At 42.0% G+C, this 14,253-nt stretch overlaps 1 protein-coding gene across 1 annotated transcript; it reads left to right on the top strand.

Annotated features, from left to right (window-relative positions):
- The first annotated feature begins 1,186 nt into the window (after positions 1–1,186).
- On the top strand, positions 1,187–14,022 carry gucy2f (guanylate cyclase 2F, retinal). The gene is made up of 18 exons (XM_071516634.1): positions 1,187–1,928; positions 2,817–3,118; positions 3,850–4,204; positions 4,378–4,462; positions 5,171–5,267; positions 5,950–6,084; positions 6,188–6,268; positions 6,492–6,668; positions 7,010–7,166; positions 7,440–7,589; positions 8,062–8,210; positions 9,162–9,325; positions 10,066–10,258; positions 10,689–10,863; positions 12,488–12,586; positions 12,756–12,850; positions 12,938–13,023; positions 13,909–14,022. The coding sequence occupies exons 1-18, from the start codon at positions 1,187–1,189 to the stop codon at positions 13,991–13,993; spliced, it is 3,327 nt and encodes a 1,108-aa protein (XP_071372735.1). The 3' UTR covers positions 13,994–14,022.
- The last annotated feature ends 231 nt before the right edge of the window (positions 14,023–14,253 follow it).

A 14,253-nucleotide genomic window follows, 5' to 3' on the forward strand; every position in this document is an offset into this window, starting at 1 on the left:
CATAAAGAAAACTAAATACACTTTACATATACTGCAGACTATCTTAATGTGTTTATGTTTAATATATATTTCTTAAGTATATGTGAAATATATACAGTATATTTCACTATAGTATGGGCTCCAAGATCACTTTCATACTGTCTGTGCCATTTCATTGCATTCTCATTTTTTAGGCCTACTATTATCATGTCAAGTCCATCATCATGTCAGCTATTTGTTTTCAAGAGAAAACTCCACTCCTCATGAGATTCGGCAATATGTGACTCTTTCCAAAAGAGTAGGCTATGGTGGATGAGGAAAGGCCTTGGTGCTTCTCCCTCCTGATAACAAGGCGTGTTGTCAATCCTCTTATATTGTGCCTCACTGAAAATGGATTAGTGAGTAACACGTACGTTTCGGCCTCGGGTCACTTTGGAAGGACTTTGATTGAATGGGCCTGCAGCCGATGCAGGCCCTCTATACACATAATACATCAACTAACTGTGTTTTTTCTTACCCATATAGCCTAGTTCAAATAACTCTTTTTGGCTAGAATAATCTTTACTGGAAAGGATTTGCATTTCTCACCTGAAAGGAAGGAACAGTTTTTTTTTATCATATTTTTTTTTACAAATACAAATGATTGAAAATAGCCTGTGGACCAATGGTGATTTTTCAGCCTTGTGCGCCATGCTGCCAGTGAGTCGAGCTGTTTGTGGAAAGGTAAAGGAGCCTTTCGAGGCGCTGACTGCGGGACATAAGTAGCTCTCCAGGGTGCTGAAGTTGTCTGTTGTTGCCTGTCACTCCCAGCCCATAATGACTTGGCCGTGTCTTCAGTGGAGCAACGCCATGGATCTCTACAGTGAATCCTGAGTGAATAGGTAAGGTTTGGGGATGGTTAGGTGAGGAAAAAAAAAACACTGGGGCGGACACTTGTAAGATTGCCTCTTCGGACCGTGAACCTGTCCAGAAGGGCATGAAAGAAATGGTAAGTGATTCAGTTGTTACAATTCAAACATTTCTGACTCGTAATGTCATTTATTTTTAATGAGAGATTAATTTAAGCTTTGTTCAGAAATGTTATAACTTTTGTACTATGTTGCCATTATAAACCATTATTTTTATCTATTCTGCAGGTGTCACTGGTCTGACTGATAATGCTATAGTGAACATCAAGATTCACTATTTCGGATACTCTGGAAGGACAATGCAACATATTCCTTCTAATTTTAGAGGGGCGCTATGGGAGTCCAGCCATCCATGCCTGCCCATAATCAAAAGTAGACACACTTTTACGACATTGCCGTTTTATAACTTTCTGTTATGGGTCCTCCTCGGAGTGTTGACGTTCCCGTGTTGTGTCCGGTGTTTAATATTCAAAGTGGGGGTCCTCGGCCCCTGGAACTGCGACCCTGTCTACTCCAGGGCGCTGCCCGCCGCGGCGGCCCGGCTCGCTGTGGGCAGGATAAATGGAGACCTCGGTCTGGATCTGGGCTTGAACATGGACTTCATCATCCTCCAGGAGCCGTGCGAGACCTCGAAAGCTCTCACCGCATTTGTTTACTATGAGAAGATGGCGGACGCCTTTGTGGGCCCCACCAACCCAGGATACTGTAACGCGGCCTCGCTGCTGGCCAAGAACTGGGACAAGGCCATCCTCTCCTACGGCTGCATCAACTATGAACTGGACCGCGTCGTCGGATACCCGACTTTTGCCAGGACGCTGCCGTCTCCCACTCGAGTGCTGTTCACCGTTTTGAGACACTTCAGGTGGGCCAATACTGTCGTGGTCTCGTCCAATGAGGATATATGGATAGATGCCGCCGGTAAAGTGGCCAATGCCCTGAGGAGTAAGGGGCTCCCCGTTGGCCTGGTTACAGCTGTTGGTATCAACGATACCGAGGTGGAGAGCACACTGAGGAGGATCCAGGCTGCAGGAGACATAAAGGGTGAGTCTGTGCTCAAATTAATACAGAGGTTGGTTACCATGCTGTAACGAAAAAGACCAGTAGTAATCCCACAAGAATTTTCATGAGGTTATCACAGATCACAGCAAAACTACAATAAAAGCCCCTATAGGAATATTACATGAATATTATAGTGATACCATAAGAGACAACAATCATGAAGTAGGATAAGCTCACTATAAACCCACTATTGAGTATCACAGACACACTATAGGGAAGTCACTATAGGGATATTATAGCAATAGCCTAATTATAAGTGATTTTTCATTAGTGTATGCAGTGAGGCTGAGATTCAGTGATGGGGGCTTGACTTTGAAGAATAGCCTCATGTACTATGAAACAGAGTTGAATCAAATAATGAGTACATGTTACATCACAGGCGAGCACACTATCCTGTCCAAGTCTATTCAAGTCTTTCCGATCTAGGCTACCAGCACAGTGTCTCATCCCAGCTGCACACTTCCTCTAGGCCTCGGCTTATTTCTCAGCCACCTGACCAGGAAGCCATTTTGTCCTACAACAGGCTTCACCTTGTGGTTGCGGTGAACAGGGACAGGGCCTTTGTCTGATCGACAGTGACAACTATTCATTATAAAAAAGTAACTGTATTCACTTAACCAGTGGCTTCTATCCGATCGGACTGAAGATTTAACAAGATATGAGAACATGATCACATGTTAGGGGGCAATTTGTTGTCATTTGTTGCATCTGACTAGTCACAAAAGTAACTGCAGTACTTCCTCCACATTATATTATATCAAAGTGTGTGTTACTGACTGTGATAGTGCTATCACTCCATACACACAGTCCATAACTACAGGATGATTATTTCAGCAAATTCCCACTGTTATTCTTCTTTGTGTGTTTCAGTCATCATCATGTGCATGCACTCAGTCCTGATTGGAGGGGAGCAGCAGGCAACTTTTCTCCTCAAAGCACAGGATATGGGCCTGACCAGGGGGCAGTACGTGTTCTTGCCCTACGATACTCTCCTCTACAGCCTGCCCTACACCAACGTCTCCTACTTCCCCCTGCAAAACAACAGCAGGCTGAGGCAGGCCTACGACGCTGTGCTGACCATCACCGTGGCCTCAGAGCTGATGTCCTTCAATGAAGCTTTCAACATGGCAAAGAGCACCGAGGAACTGCCGCTCGCTGTGGAGCCGCAGCAGGTGAATTGTTCAGAGGTCACACAAATACTCGAATAGTACGCTTTGTTTGGTTCAGAGTGGCAGCAGGAGCCCACCTGCACTTTCTGATGCTTTATATTGTGACTGCACTCTGGGATGGGTTCGCTTTTTAGCTTTCTTTTATGAAAAAAACAATCTAATGTTTTTAACTGCTATAGGAGTGGCTTGAATCTCTCTCTTTTATTGTCATTGTAAACCATTATGTCCAAAGAGCATGCAACATTTTTACCATGAAAACTTCCAGCCTCCTCCGCTACATGAAGTTTAATCTAATTTTCAAATGATTGTGTCGAAAACCACCCTTTGTATATTGTACATTATGTAATGGATATTGGTATATATGCATTGGTATATTAGTATTGGTATATATGAATTGATAAAAACAGGAATTGAGTTTTCTGTTGCCTTTTATCATCCCTAAAATCCACATGTAGGCTGCACAGTATTTATTAGAGAAATCTCCCTTTTTCTGCTCACAATGAATCAGATCTAAAACATCATATACTCAGTATTATTATGTCTCCTTATCAATCAGTGAACTATCCATATCACTCCAACTCTTTGAAACATTTTACTTTTTGTCATTGCTTTAAATTTTAGAAATGACAGTTTAGAGCAGAACACCAGATAGAATATACGATATACTAATATATCATGCCTCCCCAGTCCCCCATCACACCGTCTCATGTGCCCCTGCTCCCCTTATCTTGCAGGTCAACCCTCTATTTGGGACCATCTACAACAGCATATACCTGATGGCCAAGTCCATTGACAATGCCAGGAAAGCCGGCATGTGGCTGTCAGGCTCCAACGTGGCCTACTTCACAAGGAACACAACCTTCAACGGCTTCAACCAGAAGATCAGGGTGGACGCTGGAGGGGAAGGCGACACCAACTACGTCATCCTGGACTCCGACAGCAGGGGGAGCCAGCTGTACCGGGTCTATATTGTGGATCTGACTTCCGAAATGCTTCTCTTTGCTGGGAGGTCCATTAATTTTCCAGGGGGAAAACCCCCAGCTTCAGACTCCAGCTGCTGGTTTGAACCCAGCGCTATCTGCAGTGGAGGTAAAGGACCTGGATTTGGTGTCTGTATACATGTCTGTGCATGTTTGCTTGGATGGGTCTGAACAGATGTGTTTGCTCGTGTCTACTTTTAGGGCATTTTTTCCTCATATGTCTTGTTATTCATCCACAATCTGCATTACCCACCCTCTCATGTTTGCTGTTGTCATCCCCAGGTGTGGAGATCACTTATGTCATCGTGGTTTTCGTTGTCATCTTCATTCTGGCTATAGGAGGGCTCGCTCTATCTCTTTATATAAGGTACAGACTGTGAATAGAAACAGGATAAATTTGCAGATGAAGCACAGTGTCTCTGTTTCCCACGTTCCATTCCTCCTCCACCTTACTCCACCTAACATAAGTAGAGATTTGATTTGGTATTTGAGAACATGCATTCATTCAACCCAATGTGGTGTGACACGTATAGCAGTGGAGGGATGAACACTTGAGAAGAGGAGTGGAGCATCAAGAGAATGGTCCCAAAAGCATCTTAGTTAGCACAGAGATCATCTGTGGAGTAAAGATAATTGGAGATAAACAGAGGAAAGATGATCCTCCTGGTAAGATGCTTTTCACTAACCAAGGCTCCTCTGAAAGTTTTAAAAAAAGAAAATCATGCAGGCGTTTGAGTTCTTGAGAAAGAGAAAGGGCCTTCCTGTTGGCAACTACTGCAAGCGAGAAGGGATTAAAATAATTTATCTCAAAATACTTTTGAACACAATAATTCCAATCCCCATTCACTTGCTCTAGTCTTAATATCTTAAGACTCGATTATCTTACATCCCACCACCATCTTGCCACTACCAGATGCTAACAGGAGGCAGCAATCAGTTTGTCACACACTAATCTTTGCTGTGTTGATTATCTTTGCTCCAAGGACTATCTCTGTGTTAACTAGTTTTGGGAAACCCACTGCCATTGGTTTGTAGCGATTTCCTTATCTTTTCTGAACCGTAATCTCGTTGGCAGGAGGAGAATCCAACAAATCCAGCTGGTCAAGGGCCCCAATCGGATCCTCCTGACATTAGAAGATCTCACTTTCATCAACCCCCAGCTCAGCAAAATGGTAAGATACTCCTCTACCATCCAGCCATTGACTTAAAATACAGTTTTTGATCACCTGTGGTGTTAAACTTTAGCACCTTAATTCTATTGTCTGTAGATGATCTTTTTTTATCCAAATCCCTTGGGAATTGACACTATTCAGAGGACTGAAATGATTTGATAGCTTAAATATACAGAAATCTAGGGCCAACACGTTAAACAACATCAATTCAAAATATGAGACATCTTGCACATTTTGCCAAATGGAATGTTTCAACATGCAACTTAATTCTGACAAATGTACAGATGTCTTTTAGTTACTATGCCCATATTTGGTAGGGAAAAAAAGACCAATTTATTTGACAATATTGTGGGTGTATTCACATATTGGGTATATTCATGTTTTAAAAAGAGATTAAAAATATTTTTTCCTCACCCATGATGCCTCAAATTGCAGGTCAATTTTACTCAAATATTTACAAACATGAAAATGTAAAAAAAAAAAAAAAAAAAGTTCAATTCAATTCAGGTAAACAAACCCATTTGTTTCAATGGGGACACCATACAGCAATCGAGCCTTTCATCAGACAGTTTGGATATCTGAAACTTAGATTATGAGATTTCCCTGTGTGTTTTCAATGCTTATACTCTGCAGGTATAAATGTAGCTTTCAAGACTATATCTGATTGTTTGATGTCCCACAGAAAATCACTTTAGAGGATTTGAGCGAGTCTAAGAGTGCGATGGAGGAGAAGAGTATGAGATCTGGAGACCGCTCGCATTCTGTGAACAGCGCTCAAACAGCAACTCATGAGACCACCAACGTAGCTGTGTACGAGGTAGGTTACATTTACCTAAGTATCACTGAAAACTGCTTGTGAAGAACAATAATTACATCAAAATGTTGATTTCTCCATCTTAATTATGCGGTTGTTCTTGCAGGGTGACTGGGTGTGGCTGAAGAAATTCGAGGAGGGGCAATTCAAGGAGGTGAAGCAGAGCACCACAAAGATTTTCACAAAGGTAAAGCAACACTTCTTGACTCCTGACAAAACCTCTGGCTCAGAACTAATACCATACAGAGTTGTATACTCTATCATCTCCTATCTGGACCACTGCACCATCTGTTTGACCCCCTAATCATATTCTTCATTATATTAGTGGTATACAATAGGCATCAGTAATCTCACCTTTCCCTCTTTCCCTGCATCATTCCATTAACCGGTCTGTCGATCTGCTTTCCCAGATGAAAGACCTGAGAAACGAGAACGTCAACCCGTTCCTGGGTTTCTTCTCGGACTGCTTCATGTTTGCAGTGGTGACGGAGCATTGCTCCCGGGGCAGTCTGCAGGACCTGCTGAGGAACGAGGACGTTAAATTAGACTGGATGTTCAAGTCCTCGCTCCTGCTTGACCTCATTAAGGTAACCTGGGGGAATTAAAACACCAGTATGCTGTGGTTGATGAAAGAGTGGAGGCTTTGCTACTCTTGCTCCACACTTCATCATAGTAGTTTTATTCTGTGTGTGTATGTGGGTGTGTGTGTTATAAGATTATACTGGGCTGTCTCTCCCACCGCTGCTGCTCATTTTGCCACATGTTGTGTGACATCTGCAGCACCGTTGTGTTCTACATTGTTTTTTCATAGGAAAATACTAACTGAAATATCCAATAGTGTTTATCACTACCCAGGCTTGTGTGTGTATGAAGAAAGTCTGATATTTATTCATGAACAACAAAATTGTCGATGTTATCGTCCTGCCAGGGTATGAAATACCTCCACCACAGAGAATTCCCCCACGGCAGACTCAAGTCTCGTAACTGTGTGGTAGACGGGCGTTTTGTCCTGAAGATTACGGACTACGGCTTCAACGAGCTGCTGGAGTCCCAGAAAGCTCCCAGAGAAGAACCGCCACCTGAAGGTAATCTCCATGTCTGAACAAAGGCAGGGGCTCATTCCAAAATGCTATATGTAAATTTTGTGGAAAAAGCTATCTGGTGTTCATTGCACATTATTCTCCAAAACATCAGTATTTAGTAAGCAAAGGTGTCAAGATTTTTAACTTTTATATTCCATTATGCAATCAGTTATTTTGTCACAAATTCTTCAATTTAAGAAGTGATTATGTATTGATTAACTACTGTGGTGGCTGATGTCAATTTCTCATCCTGATTCCACACCTTCTTCCACTCAGATCTGTACTGGACAGCTCCAGAGTTCCTGCGGGACCCAGAAACCTCACGTAAAGGGACCTACAAGGGAGATGTGTACAGCTTCTCCATCATACTGCAAGAGGTGGTGGTCAGAGGACCGCCCTACTGCATGCTGGGTCTATCGGCGGAGGGTATGTAGGGGTCAAAGATGGGTAGATGCTATATACATGAAATGTACAAAATATTGCACTGATGCACTGATGAGGTGAATCCAAGTAAAAGCCATTATCCCTTATTGATTTCCCTTATTAGATCTCTACCATTCACAAAGGAGAAGATGGAGATAAAGAGAGTTAGAGAAAGATTTATAAGCTTTGAGACAAGATGATGTGGATTGGGCTGCAACTCAGTATCAGGAAGATGTAACTAACATCCAGTGTATTTGCTATGCACTGATTCCCAAGATCCCAAGTATTATAATGCACTACAAGCACAGTGCTGCATCAACATTTCTCTTCTTCTCCCCTCACTTTGTTGTGCTTGGGTCTCAGAAAAATACGTTTTTCCATCTCTGCCATGCGACAGAGCTCAAACCCAACTGAGTGAGAACGTTGACACATATTCTAATTAACCTTTTCCCATCTGCCCCCATCCCCTCACCAGAGATCATCCGTAAGGTGAAGAAGCCTCCTCCTATGTGCCGCCCCACGGTGGCTCCGGACCAGGCTCCTCTGGAATGCATCCAGCTGATGAAGCTGTGCTGGAGCGAGCAGCCTGACCGCAGGCCAGCTTTTGATGAGATCTTCGACCAGGTGAGTTTCGGAGGTGTGCTTTTAGCTTTGTGGTTTTGAAGCTTAGCTATCTAATTTAAATACATTTTAGTGCTTGAGTGAGGGGGCATTCTAGTGTGTCAAATTATTATGTGAAAGTTTGATTATGCTGTCTTCTTAGCCAGGGCTCACTTGGAAAATAGAGGTCGTTCTTAATGTCACTATTCTGGTAAACTGATCAAATAAAATAAAATCTGTAGTAGCACCTAAGTTAATGTTTATATGTTTATATTTATCCAAGCCCCGACCATTCAATTAAAACTTATGGCTACTAGTAAAAGAGTTACATGAAATATGAGTACCCTACCCATTACTGTTATTACTGTTTGAAATCCATAATGAGCCCTGTGCCATTTGACTGGCTGATTCAAAAGCACACCAGTGACTTCCTACATCTTTGGATTTTCATTACTAATACTCATGTGCTAATATTGCATACTTGCTTAAAGGGTAGTCTTGGTTCATACATTCCTATTATTTAAAGGCGAAAAAGAGATAAAATAAAGAATCTCTGGTTTCCTCAGCATTGCTGTTTGTACCTCTTCAACATCTCTTCAGGCTAGTCCTGATTCATAAGTAGTATTATTATACCTAGCTTTATGGACTATAAAGACATACACTGGCTTTTTGTCAAATAAGATATTTTATCAACTTTTTTTTCAGCAACTTTTTGTGGACAGTATTTATTTTTATATTGCAGCATTTATGTAATGCTACAGTTGCTGTTAATACTTAAACACACTATGTATGTGAATGTGACTGTATGTTGTAGTTTAGTATCACCTAAAAAGCACTTCCATATGCCCTTGAGTTCACTGATACTGGCTAAACTGCAGCCAATCCCCTTGTTACAGTAAGAAAGTCAGACTACTCTTCCAAGGTAAAGTCCCTTTTGGCACAATGGATTGTATTCTGTTTTTTTTTTGCAACCAGTTCAAAACAATCAACAAGGGGAAGAAGACCAACATCATCGACTCCATGCTGAGGATGCTGGAGCAGTACAGCTCCAACCTGGAGGATCTGATCAGAGAGAGAACAGAGGAGCTGGAGGTGGAGAAGCAGAGGACAGAGAAACTACTGTCCGAGATGCTCCCACCGTGAGTTAGCACACACACACACACGCACGCACGCACACGCGCGCGCACGCACGCACGCACACACACACACACACACTGGCACATTTGATTGTCTCCAGTGATTTAGTGGAAAAGAAAAAAACTTTAACACTTTACATTAAGTGTTCATCAACAAATGTAAACTAATACATTTACTAACATGAATTAAACATGAATAACAACATTAACAAAGATGAATTAATGTTAAATGCACATCAGCAACTGCATGAATTAATGTTGTTCTACATGTTTGTTAATAATGTTAACTAATGTGTTTACAAACATGAATTAAGCATGAACAGTGACATTAACAAAGATGAGTTCATATTAAATGCACAATAAACAGCTGCATTAAGTAATGTTGTTATACATGTTTGTTAATGCCAATGTACTGTATTGTCTAAATTGTATTACTTGTATTACGTATCCTGGCATAAACCAAAGTGATTAAGTCACAACAACCAACTTTTTGGTATTTTCCAGAAGAGATACAACATTAACACACAAAAAAAAACTGTTTTAGTACAACAGTTTTACAGTTTTATTTTCTTGAAAAATGTATCTATCTCGTACTTGTTACTGTAATCCACACTATGAATTTGAATCATAAAGATTTAGTATACAGTATATTGGCTTGGAAAGGTGGTTGAACTTGAATTTCGGTGGGTTTACCCTCCACTTACGTCCTCTCCTCATCACTATTCTGCTCCTCTGTCCTGCAGCTCTGTGGCGGAGGCCCTGAAGACCGGAGCCTCAGTCGAGCCTGAGTACTTTGACCAGGTGACAATCTACTTCAGTGACATCGTGGGCTTCACCACCATCTCCTCGCTCAGCGATCCCATCGAGGTGGTCGACCTTCTCAACGACCTCTACAGCCTGTTTGACGCCGTGCTCTCCAACCACGATGTCTACAAGGTAAGATTCACGCTCACTGTTCATAGTAAACGCTCATGAAAAATTCTCACGCATCCATTTTCTACCAGTGTGATGCATCAATCAATGCTGATCTCTGGCTCCTCCATCTTCTGCAAGCCTGGTTGTTAGGGTTTTAGTCAGCTGAGACTTTTGTTGGTCAATTAGTTGATTTAATGACATATGGAAGCATCTCTCTGGCATTATAACAATATTCACAAATTCATCTTTGATAAATGTTAGATCAAAGGGTCAGATTACATCAATGTGTTTGCATGGGGAAGAATCAATTTTACAAATTGACTGTTTATTTAGTCAGTAAAATCTTACTAATCAGATGTACTATGGTGGTGGCACACAAAACAGCAAAATAAACAGCCATTAAGAGTGTATGTAATTCACTGATGTACTTAAATATGTTCATGTTCTGTAGGTGGAGACCATTGGCGATGCTTACATGGTAGCATCAGGCCTGCCCAAGAGAAACGGCAACAAGCACGCTGCTGAGATCGCCAACATGTCTCTGAACATCCTCAGCTCAGTGGGAACCTTCCATATGCGGCACATGCCCGACGTGCCCGTCAGGATACGTATAGGAATCCACTCAGGTGAGCTGGCATGCAACCTACCTCCAGAGTCCTCATCCACCCTGTTTATATCATTAACCTTGTGTTCCAGTGGAGCAGCAGGTACCTGTGTACAAACCTTAGCAGAGCATGAAAACATTCCGTTCCAGTCGGTAGGGGCTGATTTCGATCACTGTCCTGTACTGGACCTGTAAACATGAATTCATGAATTGTGCGTGCCATGGTAACTTCAGAGGAAGTTATTGTAAAAATTCCTCATGATTTCTGAGCAGAGTTTTCACGCTGAAGTGTTTGAACGGATTTGGTTTGCTCTGTGCCATTGAAGGTTCTATACACTTTAGTGTTTTAATAGTTTAAGTGGGTTGTGACAGTGTAAAATACATTTTAAATTAATTTGATTTGGTTAGGGTTAGGGTTGGTTTTATTTGATGCTGGTGTTAATGGCAAAGATTCTCCACTACAATAGTGCTATTTAAAAAAACACAGATGTTATAATTATGGTCATACATTTAGTTTATTCAAAATCAATAGAATCTACCAAGGACACAAATGTAACTTTTGTTAGGCAGCTAACATTACCACTGCAGTTTGCACTGTCAATGCGAAGAAAGTGTTGTTCAAAGTACCAAAGACCTGTATGTCGAAGCAAATCACCAGTTCAGCTTGTACTGTATTGTGCCTGAAATTTTACAAGGGAGGAGGAGTTTTTGGTTGGAGAACCAGCCAAAGCTGTCTCTCAGTGCAGAGCGCTCTGGGCATCCAGTAACTGAACAGGTGCCAGAGCTTTGAATAGATTACAACCCAAGTTTCTCTGAAAACAGGGGACATTGGATATCTCCTCCAGTCACCACCTCAGTCAGAATAAGGTGCAGGTGTGCAGAAGGTAAACCAGGGCGGGGTTGTAAGGCTGTACCAATTAGCATCAACTAGTCATCAATAATTTTCATGCAAAAAATGTAATTAAATTTTATTAAATTGTTTGTAAGGTCACTGGAGGGGGCTTTGAGCTTACACATGATGATTAAGTCTCTGATCTTGTACTGAATGACATAAGATGCTGATACGTGCTTAAACTTTCTCTTCTGTCTCCCCGTACTCTGTCTCTCTCATCTCTCCAACTGTCTCAATTAAAGGAATATAATACTAAGGGGAGTGGAGTGTACAGTAGGGTTGTTGTACTTGAGGCCGGTCTTGAGACCATATTTTGAAGGTCTTGGTCTTGTCTAGGAGTCTACCTTTTTGGGCTTGACTCAGTCTTGGACAATGAGGACAAGGAGGATTTTTTTGCTTTCTTTTTAGTGAGGATTGGGTATAAAACTCCCTTGTGCAACAGAAACCAATGACTGGCTGGAAGGGTGTAAATTTAGAGCCCTCACTATGATGCAGACCAACACTATAACAGTCATGGTTTTGAATTGGACTTGATAAGCTCTGGTCTTGGTCTTGGCTTTGTTCTCTTTGGTGCTCTTGACTACAACACTAGTGCACAGCTATGACACACATCCAGAGAAATATGTTTGGGGCAGATAGTGAAGTCTACACTGAATTGATAGATTAGACTAGTGTGTCAGATGCAGCTGCCATAAACCAGATGAAGGATGGTTATTACAGGTGATGGCTTCATGTTGTCCATGTGTACCTGCAGGGTCCTGTGTTGCTGGGGTGGTAGGTCTGACCATGCCTCGGTACTGCCTTTTTGGAGACACCGTCAACACTGCGTCTCGTATGGAATCCACTGGGCTGCGTGAGTATACTCATATACACCTCCTGCTGTGTTTGGTTGGATTGTTTTCTGTTCTGTTTTGTTCTAATCTCTTCTCTTCTCTTCTCTTCTCTTCTCTTCTCTTCTCTTCTCTTCTCTTCTCTTCTCTTCTCTTCTCTTCTCTTCTCTTCTCTCTCCGTTTCTCCCCCAGCTTATAGAATCCATGTGAATATGAGCACTGTGAACATCCTCCATTCTCTCAATGAGGGTTATAAAATAGAGGTCAGGGGCAAGACGGAGCTGAAGGTAACGTTACAGCACTGTCTTACCTCAGTCTTTGGAAATTGATTACATTACTTGTATATTGAATGAATGAGGGTTTTGTTTTTTCAGGGTAAAGGCATTGAAGAGACATACTGGCTGGTTGGGAAAACAAACTTCACAAAGCCTTTGCCAAAACCTCCAGAGATCAAACCGGGGTAAGATTTTACACTGTTACTCCTTGTGCTGTTTGCATGTTTGAATGATAAAAATGCATATAAATTATTTTACATAGTTGTGATTCATTAAATAACCAACTTTACAGCTCATTGTTTCCCAGCAATGTAACAGGATTCCAGTAGTGGTTTTAATAGAACAAACTAGTTGAAATGGAAAATCCCAGAGTTGGCAGATATGCATTGATCAGTATTACATTTCAGGGATTTTATCGTTATGTGACTGACGCCTGCCATTAAACTTTTGCCTCATGCAAACTGTAACTATATGAACGTTACTTTAGGGAAGACAATCACGGACTGAACCCTGAGGATATAGCTGCGTACAGGAGAAAGAAAGCAGAGAAAAAGGCTTGACCTTTGTCCAAACATAGGAGGTAGAGACTTGCATGCCAGCTGGTGTTGTGGTGGAAAGGTAGCTGCGGCTGTCAGTCCGATGTGGCTTGTGCTTTTGTGGCTTTTATTGTCAATGTGAACCTTTGAGCTTGCACACACACACACACACACACACACACACATGCAATTGCCTCTCATTGATTCTCACTGATTGCCTCTTGATCTGCTGGTCTCATTAATCTCTTGATCTTATCGCCTTCTACATCTTTCTAAGCAGATTGGGAAAAGCCCTCTTCATTTAGTTCATTCATTTTCATAATTAACACTCCTAGTCGTTTACTGTTTTTGTGGCAGTATTTGTTGTTGTTTTTTGTCTGCATTATGGTGTGCTTTTGTCATTTTTTCATGTCTGTGTTTGGTTGCCCATGTCTGCTTCAGTGTTATGCTTGAAAAACATGATAATCAAAGAAATGCCTCTGTAAAATCTATGTATCTATGCAGAGTCCTAACTCCAGTCTCTGTCTCTTCTAGGGACAACTGGCAGGAGATGGTGACAGAGGAGATAAAGACCCTTTTCCGCAAGGCCAACAGGCAGGTGTCCAAACACAAGATCTGAATAGGAGGAGGAGGAGGATAGACGTTAAAGACACCAAACCGGAGGAGAGGAAGCACGATCGTGAGGAAGACACATCCACAGAAAGACAAAGAGAGAGAGAGAGAGAGGCGGGACGAGCGGAAGAGCCAGGCAGAGGACAGAGAGCGCAACCCGGCCCTCTCACCGTGGCTTAACGCAGACTTCTTTAATAGGATTGCCCCTCGTCTGGCTAATCTGCTGCCAGCCAGCGCAGCAGAACGAGACAGCGCTAATGTAATGAG

The sequence above is a fragment of the Centroberyx affinis genome, unplaced genomic scaffold, assembly GCF_046629955.1.
Source record: "Centroberyx affinis isolate AG114_WGS23_722 - 3 ecotype Tasmania unplaced genomic scaffold, CSIRO-AGI_Caff_v1 ptg000419l_1, whole genome shotgun sequence".
Taxonomy (NCBI): domain Eukaryota; kingdom Metazoa; phylum Chordata; class Actinopteri; order Beryciformes; family Berycidae; genus Centroberyx; species Centroberyx affinis.